General features: G+C 52.9%; 1 protein-coding gene across 2 annotated transcripts; it reads left to right on the top strand.

Moving 5' to 3' along the window:
- The first annotated feature begins 801 nt into the window (after positions 1-801).
- Positions 802-6,878, top strand: TVP23B (trans-golgi network vesicle protein 23 homolog C). Of its 2 annotated transcripts, none has more exons than XM_027471467.3 (7): positions 802-921; positions 1,171-1,253; positions 1,733-1,877; positions 2,639-2,728; positions 3,962-4,093; positions 4,181-4,309; positions 5,268-6,878. In XM_027471467.3, the coding sequence occupies exons 1-7, from the start codon at positions 910-912 to the stop codon at positions 5,298-5,300; spliced, it is 624 nt and encodes a 207-aa protein (XP_027327268.1). In that variant the 5' UTR covers positions 802-909; the 3' UTR covers positions 5,301-6,878. The 2 variants fall into 2 exon arrangements, with proteins under 2 accessions (XP_027327268.1, XP_071881972.1); XM_072025871.1 differs by having other exon boundaries at positions 914-1,003.
- Positions 6,879-18,157: the final 11,279 nt, after the last annotated feature.

Genomic DNA, 18,157 nt, shown 5'->3' with positions numbered 1-18,157 from the left:
AAATTCGCCCAGTTGTACAGCTTTGAGCTTCTGGGCCAGAGTACCAGAAATCTGCTATTTCCTTGCATTAGAGGCTGGGGGCAGGATCCTTCTGCCCGTGGTCCTGGAGGCAGCAGTTCTGGTTTGAGGTGAATGCCTGTGGGACCCCCAGGCAGCAGGGTGGTGATTTAAAAACAGAAAAACAACTAACGTGTTCTCCAGCTTCAGTCCCTGGGCTTTGTTTAGTGACCAATAACAATAGTTGTACCCCCCAAAATTATAACGAACTGGTAATAAGTACTGAGCATCAGTGTAAAACTACACGGGCGGCAGAAAGCGGTGAAGAAGGGTGAGTCGGGCTGTGGTAATTGGGTTTTACTGCTGGAGTAGGTTGGATCTTAGGACGAACTTCTATACCGAAAGGGTTGTGAGGCACTGGAACAGGCTGCCCAGGGAGGTGGTGGAGTCACCATCCCTGGAAATCTTTAAAAGACGTTTAGATGTAGAGCTCAGGGATATGGTTTAGTGGGGACTGTTAGTGTTAGGTCAGAGGTTGGACTCGATGATCTTGAGGTCTCTTCCAACCTAGAAATTCTGTGATTCTGTGAGTCCTTCACGGGCAGGGGCTGAGGGAGGGCAGGAGGTTGGCAATGGGCACACTGTAACTGCCTGCAGCGGCTTGGGCTGAGCGCAGCTCTCAGCCTGGAGGCAGCAGGGACCCCATCCGCCACAGGAGGGCCCCTTCTGACAAGAAACCCGCCACGGGCCCTCACAGCGCCTCCCCCTTCCCCCCCCACAACTTCCGCCCTTCCACCTCCCCCTCGGCGTCACCCCCCCTCAGCGCGCAGGCGCGGCCCCGCCGCCCCCTCCCTGGGGATTGGCGGGAGGCGGTGACGTGGCGCGGCCGGGCGGAAGCGAGGGGCCGCGGCCATGCTGCGGCAGGTAGGGGCCGGGCTGAGGGGAGGGGGGGGCGGCGACGACCCCCGGGCCCCCCCCTGGGCCGGGCCCTCCCGCACCGCTCCCGGTAACCGGGGGGGGGTCCCGGGCGCTGCCCCCGGCCGTGGGGAGCCGTGGGGGTGGGCTCGGGCTCGCCGCGGGGCTGGGGCCGCGGTCGGGTGAGGCGTGAGGCGGGGGGGGGGGGTGGCGGCGCCCCTCGGCCTGACCGCTCCCGTGTGTGTGTCCCCCCCTCAGGACAGCGGCGACGACATCGAGGACGTGTCCCTGTTCGACGCGGACGATGAGGCGTCCCGGAGAGCCAAGAAGGCGAAGCTGAGGTGAGGGGGCGGCAGGGGGCGGCCGCTGGGTCCCGCACGCGGCTTCCTGCCCCCAGTCCCGGTGTGGGGCTGGCCTCAGCGCTGCGCGGTTCTGAGCTGGGGATGTGTAAGGGCTAAAGAAGGGCACGGCTGGCACGGCGAGAAATGGGAGCTTTCTTCAGGTCACCTGGTGGTTCTTTAGTCAGAAAACTGTTTTCAAATGTACCCTGTAAAACACCAGGTGAAATTCCCCCATCCCTTCCTCACCCAATTCTCTTTGCACCCGAGATTTGGCTGCAATTGGGACGTGTCCTCCTTACGATGAGCTCCCAGTCAGTTTATTCCCTCTATTTTTGGCGGTTACTGCACGCTGTTTTCATGTAAGGATGCTGGTCCTTAGCCGTTGAGTTGGTGGGAGAGGATCACCTTGCAGTGTCATTTCTCTGAAATTGCTTCAGTCTTGTCTGAAAGAGCTGTGACTGTGCTGTGCTTCGTTCCAGGCATCCGGTGGCATCATTTTTCCACTTGTTCTTCCGAGTCAGTGCGATAGTTGTCTATCTGCTCTGTGAGCTCTTAACTAGCAGCTTTATTGCCTGCATGGTGACAATTATCCTCCTCTTGTCATGTGACTTTTGGGCTGTAAAGGTAAGATCCTCTAAGAATTTTGTTATCTTTGCCTAGTTATATAAGAATAATTGAACAGGGTGATGCTCATGTCCCCCCAAAAGTAGCTTCTTTGTGCCTTTCTACCAGAGTGATACCTGAGATACCCCCAAGTACTGTGGTGCATTGCAAAGCATTATGAAATAATAATTCAAATCTGTGTAGTTACTTTCTCTATTTTCAAACAGAAGTTATGTCAGCTTTCCTTTTAAGGTAATGCAAGCTTTGTTATAAGGAGGATCCCTTTAGAAGAATCACCACAAATATGCCTCATTTATGTAACTACAATAATTTATTGTTATACTAAACATACCAGAAAACAGACTGCTATGGATGGAAAAATTTCATAATCTTGTTTTCTCACATGGGGCAAAAGAGCAGTGTTGAAAGCAGCAACCCAAGCAGCTGAACTTTGGCAAGATTAAGAGCAACAAAATACAAGATCTTTACAGTGTGATGCCTGTCATGCTAAAATACAGCCAGCGTTGTTAACTAGTGCAGCCACTGAGAGCGCAGACTGGTGTGAAGTCTACTCCAGCTGCTGCTGCTGGTGTAAGAAGTAGCATTTGCTGCCAGCAACATTCAAAGCTCCTTTTAGAGCTGACAACGATGAAGTCTGGGGTTGAAAGCTGCCATTTCTTCCTGGGTCTGGTGCTGAGATGGAACGCTTCCAAGGATTTGTTTGTCTAATGGGTTTTCTTAGCAGCAAATTGAAAGCTCGTGGCTCTTTTTTTAAATTTCAGAATGTCACAGGGCGACTAATGGTTGGCCTTCGCTGGTGGAACCAGGTGGATGATGATGGTAGAAGTCAGTGGATATTTGAATCCAGAAAGGTAAATTCCTTTTTTATTTCTTTTTATTGTTTCAGTTTTATCAAACCCCTGTTAGTTACCAGTTATGCTTGTGATGGTAAATTGCATAATTCAGACCTGTACTTCCAGCCACAGATCTGGACCCACCTGCTTGTTTCATGTGGGCTACCGAATGAGGATGACTTCAAATTTTGTTATTTTTGGTTTATTTAAAAAAAATCTCATGGTGTACCGATCTGACTTCATGCAAGTAACTGGTTCATATAAAATGCAGTGAAGGTTCCCACATCACATCAATAACATAGACATTTTCTGGTGTGAATGTGGAACAGCTGATACACTTCTTGCAGCCTGTTGAAAATTATGGGAACTAGGGAGCAACATAAAGCCTTCTTTGTGGTTGCTGCTGCTCCCTTGCATTCGGTAGGGCTACTGCTGTGCCTCTTGTTAGCACCTCACATCATGTCACATACCTACTCTTCTGGTCCTTGTCTCTGACCTCTGTATGCGTGGAGCTAACAGCACTTCTGGTGTGCAGTTCTGGTTCGAGGTACAGCTCATTTCCTGCAGTCTGTAGCGGTGTAGGGTTAGGGTCAGGTCTCTTTCTCCAGCTGAATTTGTGCCCTTACTGCAGGCACATTCTTTTGCAAAACTGTGCTAATTTAGAAAAACAAACATGTTAGGGAGTGATTTAAAAAAAAAGTTTAGTCATACGTTGTATAGCCAGTCTAGGTTTTTTAGCTATTGATAGGAAGAAGTGAATGCTTGATTGGGATATTCTGCTCAATAAAGTTTTTATAAAATCAATGGTGTGAATCAGGTGTGCCTGTAAAAATTACCCTGGTTTGATGGCTGGGTGTATCAGTATTCTCCAAGTGGTAGGCTGGGTGATATTCTGGTTGTCTGTAAATGATACGAAGGTGGAAAACATCTGGCTGCTTCTGTGGTTTGTAACAATCACGCGGTAAACGCAATGCTTCCCCAGTTTACTATGGCCTTTTAGCCCCAGATATTCCAAGAGGATTTGTTGCTACTGCCTCCTCTGTTTCTGACAGAAGATTGACAAAAGGGCCCTTTAAATGGAAACATCTTCTGTTACAGAAATATCTTAGTGATGTAGAAGTTGGCCTGGAAAGCACCCAGTAATGTTTTATGGAGGCAAAACGCAGAAGGCTTGTAAAGTCTGGTCTGCTTTTAATGATGTGATCTATGTGATAGAGCAGCCTGCTAATCTTCATTTACTTTCTGTTCCAGGTATCAGCACAAGGGAGTAAAGCCTCCTCGGAAGCAGAGTCCCGAATTTTCTGGTTAGGTCTAATTAGCTGTCCGATGATCTGGGTGATATTTGCTTTCAGTGCTCTCTTTTCTTTCAAAGTGAAGTGGCTGGTGAGTTGCCTCCCTCAGCTCAGTGATAGATTTTGCGTGTTGCCAATAAGTCGGTGTAAATCAACTGCAGCTTTTCCTGTGTCCTAGGCAGTGGTTATAATGGGAGTAGTTCTCCAGGGAGCCAACCTCTATGGTTACATCAGGTGCAAAGTTGGCAGCAGGAAGAACCTGACCAGCATGGCGACCAGCTATCTTGGCAAGCAGTTCTTGCGGCAGGTAAGATTTCCAGGGTTTTGGAAACCCTGCCATTGTTTGCTTCTGTCCGTAAGCTCCCTTTCTGCCTGAGCCATGAAAGGAAAGATTTAAAAAGCTGTTGGAGTTCTGTATTGGGACCCTTCACGTATTGCTCCTTGTGAATTTGAACCCCTTGGTTAAATCAGAGTAACTTGCCAGTTACTGGCACCAGGTTCCGTTTGCAGCATATTGGGAGCTTGTGTTATTTATTAGTGCTGTGGAATTTACTGAATGTGGCTGGTCTATTGGAAACGAGGAGCACAGAGGGAAAACGGTGGCAGAATGGAATGGCGTTTGATAAGCTCCGCTGCTCTTGGATAACACGTTGCTAAATTACTCCTTGCATTGCACTGCTTCCTCTTCAGGTTGTGCTAATCCCCAAAACATGTATCTGGAGGGATGTTGGGTTGGTCTTTGTGCTTCAGTGCACGGCTGCAGTGTGCATAGCTCTTAGTAGAAGGCCCACCGCTGCCTTTTGTATTTTTTCTCACTTCCAGCTAGCTCTTCTCATCGAGTCCTTTTCTGCCCCAGCACCAGATTTCCTTCATTCCATAGGTCCCTGCAGAAGGAGGCTCTGCCATGCGCTGTTCAGCCTCTAGGTGTTCACTGAACTTCTGCTTTCCCCAAGTTTCTTGACTGTGGTGCTTTGTTTTACACAGACGACTGGGGACAGGTGGCTTGGCTGACACAGCTTGACGGATGTTTACTGAAGCTGTTGTCATTAGTGTGATAAGAAGCTTAAACACGGATGAACCCTCATTCTTGTCAGTTTGTTGGGTTTATGCTCTTCTGTAGCTGTATTTGCTTTTGAGCGCTTTTGCCACTGCAGTGGTTACCCAAAGGCCCCGTCTGGTTTCAGTCTCTGGTAGGAATGTCCCAGAATCACGGCAGTGAGTCACACACTTCTCCTGTGATAGACTTTTTTTTTTCTCTTTTGCAGACCGTGGCTAAAGATGACCAAACAGCATCTTGAGTGGTGGGAAGCCTCAAGCCAGATAGGATTCACAGACGTGAACAACGGAGAATGTTGCTCTGACAGTGAGATGTGGGAGCTGCGTAAACGAGGTGTGAATTAAAAGAAGTAAATAAATCGTGCAAGGCTTCCTGTTAACACTCCTAGCGGTTTGTATTTGGTTCTCCACTAGCAGATTGTGTTTACATTCTTTCTTTAGTTTGATTAGTTAGAATTAAATTGTCTGAAATTCAAATCAAAAAAACATGCTAGATGGCTCTGGTGCAGGTGTATACCTACTGGATGAAAATGCCAGGCATCCTTCGGAAAAACCATGCACAAGCTGAGCTGTCTCTTGCCCAGGAACCACCTCTCCAGCAGTCAGGACCTCAAGTAGATTTCAGTTGTGGACTCAGCTGCATTTTGTTCTCGGAGGTCATTACTGCTTCTGTTATGAAGTCTAGACAGCTCTTTTTTGGCTCTGCATCTCTCATTCTGTGATTTGAATGGCGCTGAGGTCGTTGCAGTGAGGGAAATGTTGCTGTTGGCTTAGTAGGAAGTTGGGTGAAGTCTTGTGGAAACTGCACAAGTGATGTGTGCAGGCCTGGTCTTTTACTAATCTGAAGTGTTCCCGGAGGTCTCAGTAACATCTGTGTAGGACCTTGATTAAATCTCGGGATTTATGGCAAGACCCTCTTTTACCTGCTGGCCTGTGCCTGTATGGAGAGCACAGGCAGAGTAAAACCAGGCCACAGGGAGAGCTGCACACACCACCCATGGTGTCAGAGATGGAGTGAACCTGGGAGCAGGTGGTGACAGAGCTGTTGCAGCGATGCCACTTGGTTTCGTGCCACTGCTGCACAGCAGAAAAAATGCATTTGGTGTGTTCCTGAGGCCACGAGGACGTGGTGTGGTCTCGTCTGCAGGCTCTTCACCATCCCGCAGTGCCAGGCAGTGGGGAGTGTGGCTGGCAGGGCTACCAGGACGCTGCATTGCACGTGCAAAGAACGTCTTGGGCTCATAACACCCGTGCAGCTGGTTCAGGGTTGCCCATTTAGACGAGAGCTGAGGCTGGATGTGGACTGTTTGCCTTCCACTGTTCAATGACCAAAGGGTGTTCTGGGTAACCTGCCTGCTGGGGCTGCCTGAACACCTGGCATTACTGTGCTCATCCGCAAGGCGCTTAATTTCTTGAATCCATGCAACGTGCTGTCCTCCAGCTGTGCTCCCCAAGGGGTCTGCGGGCTGGGAAAAACCATTAGTATGGTCACGAAGTGTTCACCTAGGTGGCAGACAGTGGTGTGTTCCGTGTGAGAGGCGTCAGGTCCTTCTTGTCACGTCAAACTGTTCAAGGCAGGTTGTGCTTTCATGGCGGGGGGTAGTGTGAGCTTCTGATGAGGTATTTTAAATTAAGAATGTGGCTTCTTTTTGAATAATGGGTACTGTAAATTGTGGGATTGCGTTAATGTTCCATGTCTCCCTGTACTGTAGCAATACTCGGGAGCTGTACATTTGTCTAACTCTTTGGATTGATACCTTCCTTTTGTAAATATATATTTATAAAATCTTGAAATTAAAATAACGCTTTGTTTAACCAGACAGGGTGTCCCTTCTGTGATTCATGGCTGCGTTCTGTTTATGTTCAGTGTTCTTGCAGTTGATTGGGGTTACTGAAGTCAATCAGTGCTAATAATGAGCTCTGTCCCAGTTGCTTTCCCTGAGAGTCTCGGAGAGCTTCGCCTGCGTAAACACTTCAGCTGCATGACAACAATCCCAGCGTGCTTATGAAGAAAGTGTCGCTCTGGCAGCCGGATCATTGACGGGGGTGGCTCAGTCTGGCTATTTCTAGTTTGATTCTTGGTCTACCACCTCGTGCACCTGTTCATCGAGACTTGGCTTGAGTGCTGAAGATGCTGCTTTTGAGGGGGCTCTGAGGACCCCTCTCTCTGCCCAGGTCCCTGGCTCGGTTCTGGCAGGTGGCAGCGCGTGGCTGGAACTTCTTGTCCCCATTTACCTGGACAGGATGGTTTGTTTCTAATGAATGGATGTAAACAGGCAAAACGAAGTAAATCACTGGAGTAAAGGTGCTTCTGCAGCCACGCGGGGACGCACGAGTGCAGCGTCTGGCCCCTGCAGCGTGCTGAAACGGAAATCCTTTCTGCTGCTGCTGAAGGAGCCCCCGTGTGCCGCGGCTGTTGGACAGACTGCGCTGACTACGGCAAAGCCTCAGCCACCAGGTGGTTGTTCTAAAACATGTTGAAAGCTTTGGACTTCACCTTTACTGCTGCCAAAGCTCCCCCCAGACTGTTCCTGGAAAATAGTGTGCTTTTCTGAAAGTTGCGGTGTAATTAATCAAGGACAGACGTTTATTAGTACATGCCTTTAAGTATAGCCCTGTGTGGCTTATTTTTAGCCTCTTGGCAAACATTCAGTTTTCTGGCTTCTGAGAAGCTGGCATTTTATCCCATTTCTCTAGCGTGGATCAGAACCAAATTTCTTATCTCACTCCAGTTGGGTGTGATAGTTGTTTGATTTTTTTTTTATTATTATTATTTGCTGCCTGCTGGAGTCTCCTGTGAAAGAGGAAGTGGGAGTTGCAGCGGAACGAGGAAATTCTCTGAATGTGCTTTTTTAGGCAAGTCTCAGGAATCCGTGGCAGGTCAGTTTCTCGAGCATTAGCTGTGTCATGGTGGCCCCACCTTAAGGCCTCCAGGCCTGGGTGTTGGCTGAACTTTCAGGATTCACAGAAGCAGAAATAATCCAGGAGCAATACTAGTAAAAAGCAAACAAACAAAAACCTGCAATGATTTGCTCTGAAATGGCCAAGCGAGCCTCAGTTGTTGCAAGCCAAAAGGTGAGCTTGAAATCCTCATTTTACAGGCAGAGCCGTTCTGAGTCCTTGGAGCAGAGCCTCCAAAAGCAATGCGTTTTCTGCCCTGATGCTTCAACAGGGTGATGTGTCTGGATATTCTCAAAACACAGAAGTTGTACGGGCACTCCTGCTCCGTGGAAGCGCATCTCCCCTGCCCTGGGGCAGAGCTGCTGGGCAAAGGATGCGGTGCAGGGGGAAACGGTGCGGAGTGGGCACGGGCAGCCTGGCACCAGGCACTTGGAGCCCATCTGTCTTTTCCTTCACGAGCTTTTTGGAGACTTGCCGGGCCCGGAGGGCTGCAGGGAGAGGTCTATTGTAGTGGCTTGGCAGAGGCCTCGGCCAGCCCTGCGCACACAGGACAGGACATCCCAGCTGGTATTTCCTAAACAAAAAGCCGCAGTGAGTAGCGGAGAGTGACCTTTGGGGAGACCAAAGGGAGCAGGGGTGGGGGTGAGGAGGGGTGGGTGCTGGCCAGGGCCCAGTGCTGCTTCCAGGCCTCCTGGCAGGAAGGAATTTCTCGCTTCCCTCCTGCCTTTCTGTGCAAACAGCCCGAACATGGGAGCGAGCGTCCCATCTTCCTGTGCACAGTCCTCCCCTCCCCTCCCGCAGCAAAGCGAGAGCCTCCACGCCGCCCTGATAAGACAGGCGAAGGGTAGAGAGAGAGGAAATGCTCTTCCTGTTTTCCTGATAACAGCACTTCTGTGTCACGGGGGAGCACAGGCCCGTCGTCGCCTGTCTGTGTGCTGAAAGCAAAGGGACTTTGCTAACGTGACTCCGGCTCCTTCGTATCCTCCGTGGGGTGTCAGGGATGTGCTGAGCTGCTTTCGCTGCTCGGCTGCACCCTGCAGCCCTCACCTGCTTGAGTTTCATTCTTGCTTCGCAGGGGCAGGCACAGCCTGTGGGTGCCTCTGTGGGGACAGGACGGCTTCCTCTGCTCGCAGCGGGCACCTGTGCCCCCAGCTCTCCCTCCAGGATGTAAGGACAGTGCTCTGGATCCAGCCGACCCCATCGCACCCAAGGTTGTCTCCAGGCAGTCACCAATCCCGTGTGCCTGGCAAAAACTGTATGGAAATGACAAACTCACAGCTGTGCTTCCCAGGAGCGCTGTTTCTATCTCCACAGCTTTGGGGCTCTGTCACCTGATGGATTTTGCTTCCATTGATTTGGCCGGTTCCTTTCTCAGCCCATGCAAACCTTTAGCATCTGCAGTGTCCTGCTGCGGAGAGCTCCACAGTTAGTGCTGGCTCTGCAAAGGTATTTCCTAGCTCCTTAGCGTGGGACCTGCCAGGCCCGGGGTGCTCTCTGTTCACCTCTTTATACAACAGAGGCTCCGGGTTTTGTGCTCAGCACTGGCTTTGAGATGTCCCCAGGCAGACAGCCGCTGTTTTCATTCACAGATGAACTCTATCTGCTTCCAATAAATGGGTTCATTCATACAAAAAAGGCCACTCTGCATCGTGTAAAAGGTCCTTCTGATCCAAAAAATCACTTTCTCAAAAATCACTGCTCAATAATGCAAGGACATGGTGGTATAAAATAATGAGGACTCTCTGCACCTGCAGCCTGCAGGACAGGATCTGCACCTTTGTGTTTAATAGCGACGAACCCCTCACTCCCTGTATATCACACAGGAAACCCCTTTGTTGATCTTCCCCTGGTACAATACCTCCCATTTTAGTCCCATCTTTGTTTTGGATCCTTTCACAACTTATTAATTTCCAAGATTCTCCAATTAATGGCTATTAATGCTAGATCAATTCATCCCCCAGCTGCTTGCTATGCGTTTCAAGCAGCTTCGTTATTTCCCAGGTGGGACTTGGCAAAAGCTGCATCAATGTTCCTCAGCTGCTGCTTGTCTCTGAATTCTGCTCTTCAGGACCCTGAGCAGTTTGCTCAATAAAGGAGTTCGTTTTTCTGGTCAGTTATTCCTCATATTCCTCCCAAAATCTTTTGAAAAAACCCCAAACTGACCTCGTAACACCCTCGCTGCCTTCCGCCCAGCTGGCAGCCCCGGGCAGTGGGTTTATTTAGGGACTCGTGGCTCGGCGGGTTCGTACCTGAGCCCTTTGCACTCCTCCAGGAAACCTTGGCCTGGTGAGTTTATTATTGTTTGTGCTGCCAGCTTGCTCAAACCTCTTCCTCTGTAGTTCATTTTGGGCGAGTTCTTTAGTTTTTGTATTATTTTTTTTTTCAATCACAAAGAAATGTGTAAACAGCTCCGTAGTAACCTGTGGAGTAAATGAGTCACCCTTTGCTCTTCTGCCACGGGACGCGCTCATTTCTCTTGCCTGCTGCTGTGTTTCCAGATCAGAGGCTGGAGCTGCGAGCTGCCTTACTCATGGTTTCCTACTCCGCGTACCAACGTCCAGCCCAGCCCTGCTCTGGCAGTTTGTGTGACTTCATCCCTCACCGACAGATCCCATCCACCTGCGGGATCTTCCCCGCCTGTCATCTGTCCCCAGCCGTGGGTTTTAAAGCTTCCACGAGGCGCCGGTAGCTTGGTTACATTTCTATTTTCTTGGAGTCTTCCCTCACATCTGGACCCGTTTCAGAAGAGATTTGAGTCACCGACTGACACCACCTCTGCTCTTGGGATTTCCACACCCGTGTCCTGGTGCTGCTTTGCTGCATCTCGGCCCTCGGGGCTGTGGGTGCCCAAACCCACCTCCGGGCAGCGTTCCGAACCCAGAACTTCACAAAAATATCCTTCAGATGTTGCAAAAAGTAAGGACCCTTCTGCACAGCTCTTTTTTAGGTGAGCCTTGGTTTCCTGTGGTTCAAGCTGCAGGGTCGTGCCCAGCTGGGTTTATTTAGGGGCTGCAGCTTGGATCTGGGCTGAAGAGATTGGGCACCAGGACTTCACCCGAGTCCTGCTTGCTCCCCAGCTGGGAACCCAGAGCCTCGTAGGCTGAGTCCACCCCGTAGCCAGGGCTGACAAGGACAGGAGGGCGGCACAGACCCTGCTGCAGTTAGGGGCACCTTGACCTCACCCATGGGATACGGTGCCTTTGCCACCGAGCATTGCCACCCACGCGGGGTTCATCCCCTCAGGCTTTTCTGCAGCTGCCAGGAGCAGGAGAGCAGAAATCCCACAGCTTCCAGCTGCCCTGGCAGCAACTCAGCAGAAGGGCAGGAAATCAGGATCTGATTTCTTTTTCTTTTCAGCAGCTCTGTTTCTTTTCTCTCTTTGCAGCAGGGTGGGGGGCGCAGCGTTCCCTTCGGTGCCGGAGGACAGGGCAGCCTGGAGGGGACATTAAGACACCCTTTTAGTGGCACCCACCCTGTCATCCCCTGGGCAAAACCCTTTATTCTCCCACAGCCCTTGTGTTTAAGGACAGCTTCAGCAAGCACCTGGAGCAACACCACTGGGCTGACCCTGCCGCTGGGGCCCTTCCAACCTCCCTGCGTGACGCAGGCTTCGGTCTAAACCCTTGCAGCGGCAGAGGGAGCTCTCAGGCTTGTCTTTTACATCAGAAAAAATAAATAAAATAATAATATAAAAAAAAGGAGCAAAGAAAGTTTTCTGGAAATGCCTCCCAGGATGGATCCTGCAGCAGGAGCAACCTGCCCAGCCCGGCGCATCCCCTGCGAGCGGGGCCGTGGCGACGCTGTCACCGCCCTGGGCGTCTCCGCTGGCCGTGGCCAGCCGTCCTCCCGCGCCTCGCAGAGGGATGGCGAGGAGGAAAACAATAACCCAAGGCACTGCGCCTTCCTCTGCTGCTCCCCCTGCGCTTGTGGGGATATAACGGGAAGATGATTTCACTGCCGTGATGCTACGGGGCGGTGTTGAGCTGGAAAAAGTAAGTAAAAAAGCAAAGTTGGTCCCAGCTGGGTGTGTGCGTGGGACCGGCCGGCTGGGCTGTCTCATCCAGCAGGCATCGCGACCTTCCTGCTCCAGGCTTTGGATTTGGTGCGGGAAAACTCCCGTTTCTATAAGTGCTTCGTCAGAAGTGATTCAGCCTCGCCTCCCTCCTCCTCCTCTTCCTCCCGGTGCCAGGAGAGTCTCGGTGAGGATTTTGGTTTGGGGCCCTTGCCTGGAGCAGGCAGGGCTTGGCGCTTTCCCCACAGGGAATTTTTGGCTGTGGAGAGGCTTGGTGGCCCCTGCTGGGAGCCTGGGCACTCCTGTCCCTGCTGAGCACGTGCCATGCCCAAAGCACAGGATTTGTGAAATGCCCCACTTCGCTCTGCCTCCAGAAACCAGAAGGGATTTTCCCATCGATTTAGTCAGAGCCTCTGGGTTCGGCGTTTGGACACCACGAGGGAAATCATGCCTACAGCTTCCAGGCTCCCGTCTTCAGTGCTGTGCAGAGCAGCTCGGTGCTTTCCCTGCCCCCCAAACGATGGCGTTTTGGGGTGACAGGACCCCCTGGTGCTGGGGCTGCCAGCTCTTAGCCCCGCACACAGCGCTGCGTGGTGCTTAGCCTGGTCCTGTACAAAGCTGAGCAGGTCACCACCGTCATTTTGTGCTCGCAAACGCCCCTCTCCATCTCTTCAGGCTCTCACATTCCCCTGTTACTGCCAGTTCCCACAAATGAGCCCCCACATCCATCAGGGCCTGGTTTTGCAGCTTTCCCTTACCCCTCCTGCTCCCCGCGTTGGCTCAGCCCCGCTGCCCGGGTGGGCTCACGGAGACGCCAAGCGCAAACTTCCCCAGTGTGATTTTTGGCAACGTTGGAGCTTCTGGCTTCAGATCTATCACCAGGACTTGTCCTTGCGTTTAGCTGCTTTCCCTTATCCTTGCTCCCATAAGACCCTGAAGTGCTCTGACATGATTTTGGGCTACCCACAAAACAGCCCACCTGCTATCCAGGCGTTGGATTTCAGTTTTTGCAAGACGTGGCCCCGTTTTGCATGCTGCAGCCTCGCCATCTGACAGCCCCTTCCACGCAGAGCCCTGCAGCAGCCTCATGCTCCAGCAGCACCCTCAGGTCTTCCCTCCAGGCTTCCAGTTCTGTCTGATCTGAGGTGGAGCCTTTGACATTCTCCTCCCCAAATCCCAGTGCCCTGGGATCTCCCCATCATGTCCTAAGCAGCACCAGGGCAGTGGGGACAGCCCCTGCCCTGCTGTTAGCTGGGGTGGGAACTGCAGGGACTGGAGCTTGCCATAACGTCCTGCGGGCACATAGGACAACGCTGGCTAAAGACAAGACAGAAATTCCCTAAATTACTAAAGAAAGCAGCTACAGAAAGGCTGCCCTGTGCCCTGCTTGTTGGTATCATGGTATTGCTCCTGGTCCCAGCCTGAACTGCGCACATAACCACACCGAAAGCAAAAGTGTCTGGTGGCCAGAATAGGAACGGATTCTTTATTACCTGTATAGCAGCGAGGAGGCCAGTTCATGGGGTTTTCTTTTTACAGCATCATTTTGTACCGACAATAGGAATCCAGGCTGTATTTCCCTGGGGATGCTCTTCTGGAACTGAGTGGTTCCATGGCACGCTGAGGCTCAGGGCAGTGGGACCGTTGTCTGTAAAAGAGATGATGGCCACGGAGAGCTCAGGTGTGTGCCACCCAAATACCTTCCCCAAATACACACCGGCATCAGGCCTGGCCTGATCCTGGCCTGATCACCCTTGGGGGGGAATATCGGCCCCCAGCCCCGCAGAACAGCCAAACGCACCGTGCTAGTGAGCCCTTGAAATTAAATACATCTAAATTAAATACACCTAAAGCATAAAACTCACCTCTCTGAACTATAGGTCAAGCCCGTGCTCTCTGGTATGTCAAGTTTGCGTACTCACAATCATCACCCTCTTGTTGCTTAATCATTTTATATTAAGTACATCTTAAAATGAGTGTACTCACGTGGAAAAGGCAATTAAAAAAGAGAGTCCAAATGACTAAGGGAGGATTTCACATCTGCATCCAAGTTGGCAGGCAAAATGGACATTTGCAGGCAGAACACTCATCCTCCAAATATTTCTGCAAAAAAAAAAAAGCCCGGGCAGGGAGCAAGCGATGGGAGCGCGCAGGACCGGGGCTGACCCAGGCGGGCGCTCGGGGTGAGGAGCCCGCTGGTGCTTCGGCTGCAGCCGCCCGTCTCCACCTTGACCCATGCAAATCCGGCTGGGCAAGGGCAGATTTGTTTAAAAATACACTTTTCCCTGCTTTCTGGTGGCCCTTTGCCAGCTGAAGCCTTGGGAGAGGAAGAACCTGTGGCAGCCCAGCGCCGTGGCGGGGTTTTGGCTTGGAAAACGCTGGCTGTGCTGGGCGGCGTGACTTCAGGTGGCAACCTGGGGGTGTCCTCTGCTCCGTGCAGGCTGGGCATGGCTGGGAAACGGCTCACGGCTGCCTCGGGTGCTGAGGCTGAGGGGAAGTACACGTCCTGGGACTGTGTGCCCATTTGGGCCTGGAGAGCCAGGCAAAGGTTGCCCCAAAAATTGGGGCTTTGAGATCACCCACCAGGAGCATCACAGTGGTACGCAGACACTTGTGGCACTCGATAAAAATTAAGTTATTCATCTCCTCCCAAAATTTGTGGCACTTCTTGCACCCGATGCCCATGGACAGACACCCTCAGGCACGCAAGGACATGGGGACAGTCCCAGATTCGCCAGGTGGATGGCACAGGTGTTGGCACCTGGGCACAAGAAAGCAGGTCCCCACGGGGATCCAGCACCCCCAGCCATCCACCCCCACCCCCCCACCCCTCCCAGCACGGCCTCCTCGGCAGCACAGACATTTTTTACTGTGCATTTTTGAACCAGAGGCAGGGGCAGGGCTCGGGGCTGTCAGCGCATCCTCAGGGAGGTCCTGCAGCTGCAGAGGATGAGCTCAGCACACGCTGGGCCGGGTGAGCCACCACCTTTTGGAAGCCCTGGAAGCCAGGACAGAGGTTGCTGCGATTCCCATCGGGCAGTTTTTCAACTTAAAATGACCTTGCCTCCATTCCTTGCCTGCTTGGCCGCTGGGTGCTGCCAGGTGAGGGGGGCTTCATGGATGAACTCAGTGCAGCTTTCATGCATCTGTGAGAACAACGCAGAGCAATCTGCCTGCAGGGGCAGGATTCACTCCTCCCATCCCATCCCATCCCATCCCATCCCATCCCATCCCATCCCATCCCATCCCATCCCATCCCATCCCATCCCATCCCATCCCATCCCGTCACTGCAGACCCTGGGTTTGCATTTCCCACAGGCCCCATCCTGCTTTGATCACCTCCGCTTCTTGCAGCAGCCCGGTGGGATGCTCACAGCCCCCACGGCCAGCCCCTGCCCCGCACGTCCCCCCCGCTCCTCCTGCACTTCCCCAGGGCTTTCTGGCTGTGTCACGAGCCCCCTGGGGACCCATCCCTGTTCCAGAGCTGCCCCAAGCTGCCGGGCACCTCTCTTTGGTGACAGCCATGCTTTGGCTCAGTGGCAGCTGAAGGTGCCAAGCATCAGGATCCTGGGCAGGCTGAGCCCTGCTGGGGAGGGCGGTGGTGTTTTCGTGGTGGTCTGCATGGACAAAGGACAGAGGTTTTCCTTTACAGAGGAGCTGGGGCAAAGCAGGGTGAGATGAACCAGGCATCGCATCCATGCGCTTTGACACCAAGCCCCTGACCTCGATGTGGGGGGCTCGCACGGCTCGCACGGCAGGGCCCCCACCCCTGCCCATGTCCCCAACCACAGTGAGGAAAGTCTGCCCGTGGTCTCCCATTGCAGGGCGAATCGATGATGATTGAAGACATCCCAGTTCGGAGCCCAGGCCACAAACACGGGAGGAACCTGTGCTTGTGTGCCGCAGGGGACACCGTGGCCGTGCCCCGTGGCAGCGCCCACCTCCGCCTGCACCCTGGGGACCATAGGCGAGCTGCACAGCCCAGGTCCCTCGCAGCCTAAATAAGAATTCGAAGGAAATTCCAGCCCAGACCCCTCCTGGCAAAGCTTCCCCAGCTCAGCTCTTGTGGTTTGATCGTGCAGGACCTCTGACTTGCAGCTGCAAATATCCCGTACTTGCACAAGAGGAAGCAGCCGGGCTGATGTGCATGGGAATTATCCCATGTCCTCAAAGCCCGCTGGGCCTGGACGCCATCTGTGCGACCCTGCCCGAGGTCGGAGGTGAGACATTCCGTTTTTCCTGTGTCATTTGGAACAAAAAGCAAAATATGGGCTGGTGCTTGTGTGTGTCAGGGCGGCTGCGATCTGTTTGCTTTAAACGTGGTTTAGCAATCCCGCAGCGCTTCCAGCACGCAGCCCTGCGAAGGCACGGCCCGGGGATGTGTCACATTCCTGCGAGGAAAGGGAAAAGAAGAGGAGCGCAAGCGAAGGGCTGCAGTCTTGCATGAAATTGGGAGCATGTTTGCAGGACGTGGCAGCTGCAGGAGGGAACCAGCAGCTGCTGCAGCCATCTCGGTGTCTGGGGAGGACTTAAAATGCAGGGCAATGAAAACAAAGTTGTCAAAGTGCTGCTGCGGTGAGACGTGCAATTTGTTAGTTCATTACAGAAAGGCTCCTGTAACTGAGCAGTATCAGCTGTCCCCAGCCGGAGCGATGGGTTTAGATTAACTCACTTAAATTGGGATCGATTCATTGAAATTCACCTTCAGGGTGCAGTCAAGCCCAGCCAACTCAGAGCCCGGGGCTGCCCACGGACAGCTCACCCAAGGGACACCCCCGTGGGGTACCCCAGGAGCACCCAGGGCACAGGTGTGATGCTGCCGCACGTGTCACCGTGTCCCCCTCACCCCTCGTTTTAGCCCCGTGGGGATTAATTTCAGCATCTCCTGCACGTGCCCTGTCCTGACTGCACTCCTTGCCTTGGGCTCTTTGGGGGAAAACCCGGCTGTTTGCGTGGTTCCACCACGAGGAGGTCAGTCCCAGATTCACACATTCTTCCCCCAAACTAAAAGGCCCCAGGTGAGGAGATTGGAGGTGGGTCAGGGCTGGCCTCGCACTGGGATGCTTCCTATGGGGAACAAACGGGGCACGCACGGAAGAGGGGAGGAAATTCCCCTGGAAGGGGAGCTTGGTTACCGCCCCTCACACTAAGCCCAGATGGGAAAACCTGCCCTTGGCTCCCCCTTGCCCTGGCGGGGCAGGAGGTGGTTTTGATGCATCAGGAGAGCCGCTGGGGGGCCATCCAGGCACCCTCTCCCCACCCTATGTTCTGGCTCAGATTTCCCAGAGGTGCGGCGATGTGCCTACCTCGGCGCTGCCTGGGGCGCCGCGACCCCACCAAGCCCCCCATGGCTCCTGCTGTGTCCTGGGATCTGCGGCTCTTCCCCAGCTTCATCCAGTGGCGAGAGGCCTCGTTGCATGGAACAGGGCTGAAAAATCCTTGGTAAAACCCTCTGAGAGCTTTGGGGTCCTCACTGGTGTGCATCACGGCACAGCTCGCTCCGGCATCACTTCCAGCCAACGTGAACGAGGGCTGGGCTGGGTGGGCAGGGGAGGCGCTGGGTGTCCCACGGCTCCCTTCCCGTAGCATTTTGCTGTTTGCAGTTATGACCCTGACCTGTTCTCTGCTCCTCATTCCAGGTTTTCAGCCTTCGCTTTTTAATTGCCCAATTAGCAGAATGGGCAGCCTCCAGCCTCACCCCGTGTCACGTCCTACCCTGGCCACCCAGAGCTGCTCTCACCTCGACGCCATGTGTTTGCTGCCTTCAGGGGCTGTCTTTGACCTTCTGGGGAAAAAGGTGAAGAAAGAGAGAGAAGACTTCAATTTTTTGTCCCCAACGTCTGAAAAAAAAGCATATTTTTTCCCAGAAATTGTGTTTGTTCTTCTGAATCCCAGTGGTGTTTGAAGAGACACGGAGAGGATCGGATAGTTCAGGTGTGCAAGAACGAGTTCAGGTGCCCAGCCCTGGCAACACTTGGAAGATTTTCTTGCCTCGTTTCTTATCCGAAATGCAACAGGCACCTCCATGCAGTCTGCATCCCACACTGATGGGCTTTGTGGCCTTAGTGCTGTATTTAAATTTCTCATCTTCCTCTTCTAGCCTCTACATGAGACACCTCCTGCTGGGGTCTGCTGCTCCATGTCCCCTCCAGATGACACCTCCCTCACCCACCTTCCTCCTCGTGC

Source organism: Anas platyrhynchos, chromosome 19 (assembly GCF_047663525.1).
Source record: "Anas platyrhynchos isolate ZD024472 breed Pekin duck chromosome 19, IASCAAS_PekinDuck_T2T, whole genome shotgun sequence".
Lineage (NCBI taxonomy): Eukaryota > Metazoa > Chordata > Aves > Anseriformes > Anatidae > Anas > Anas platyrhynchos.
This window is presented reverse-complemented; position numbering and strand designations above follow the sequence as displayed.

Bases quoted from the DNA above. Each gene is read 5' to 3' on its own strand.
- TVP23B (XM_027471467.3), top strand. The intron at 2,729-3,961 runs GTAAATTCCTTT...TTTCTGTTCCAG, and splicing joins GGATATTTGAATCCAGAAAG to GTATCAGCACAAGGGAGTAA. The intron at 4,310-5,267 runs GTAAGATTTCCA...TCTCTTTTGCAG, and splicing joins GCAAGCAGTTCTTGCGGCAG to ACCGTGGCTAAAGATGACCA.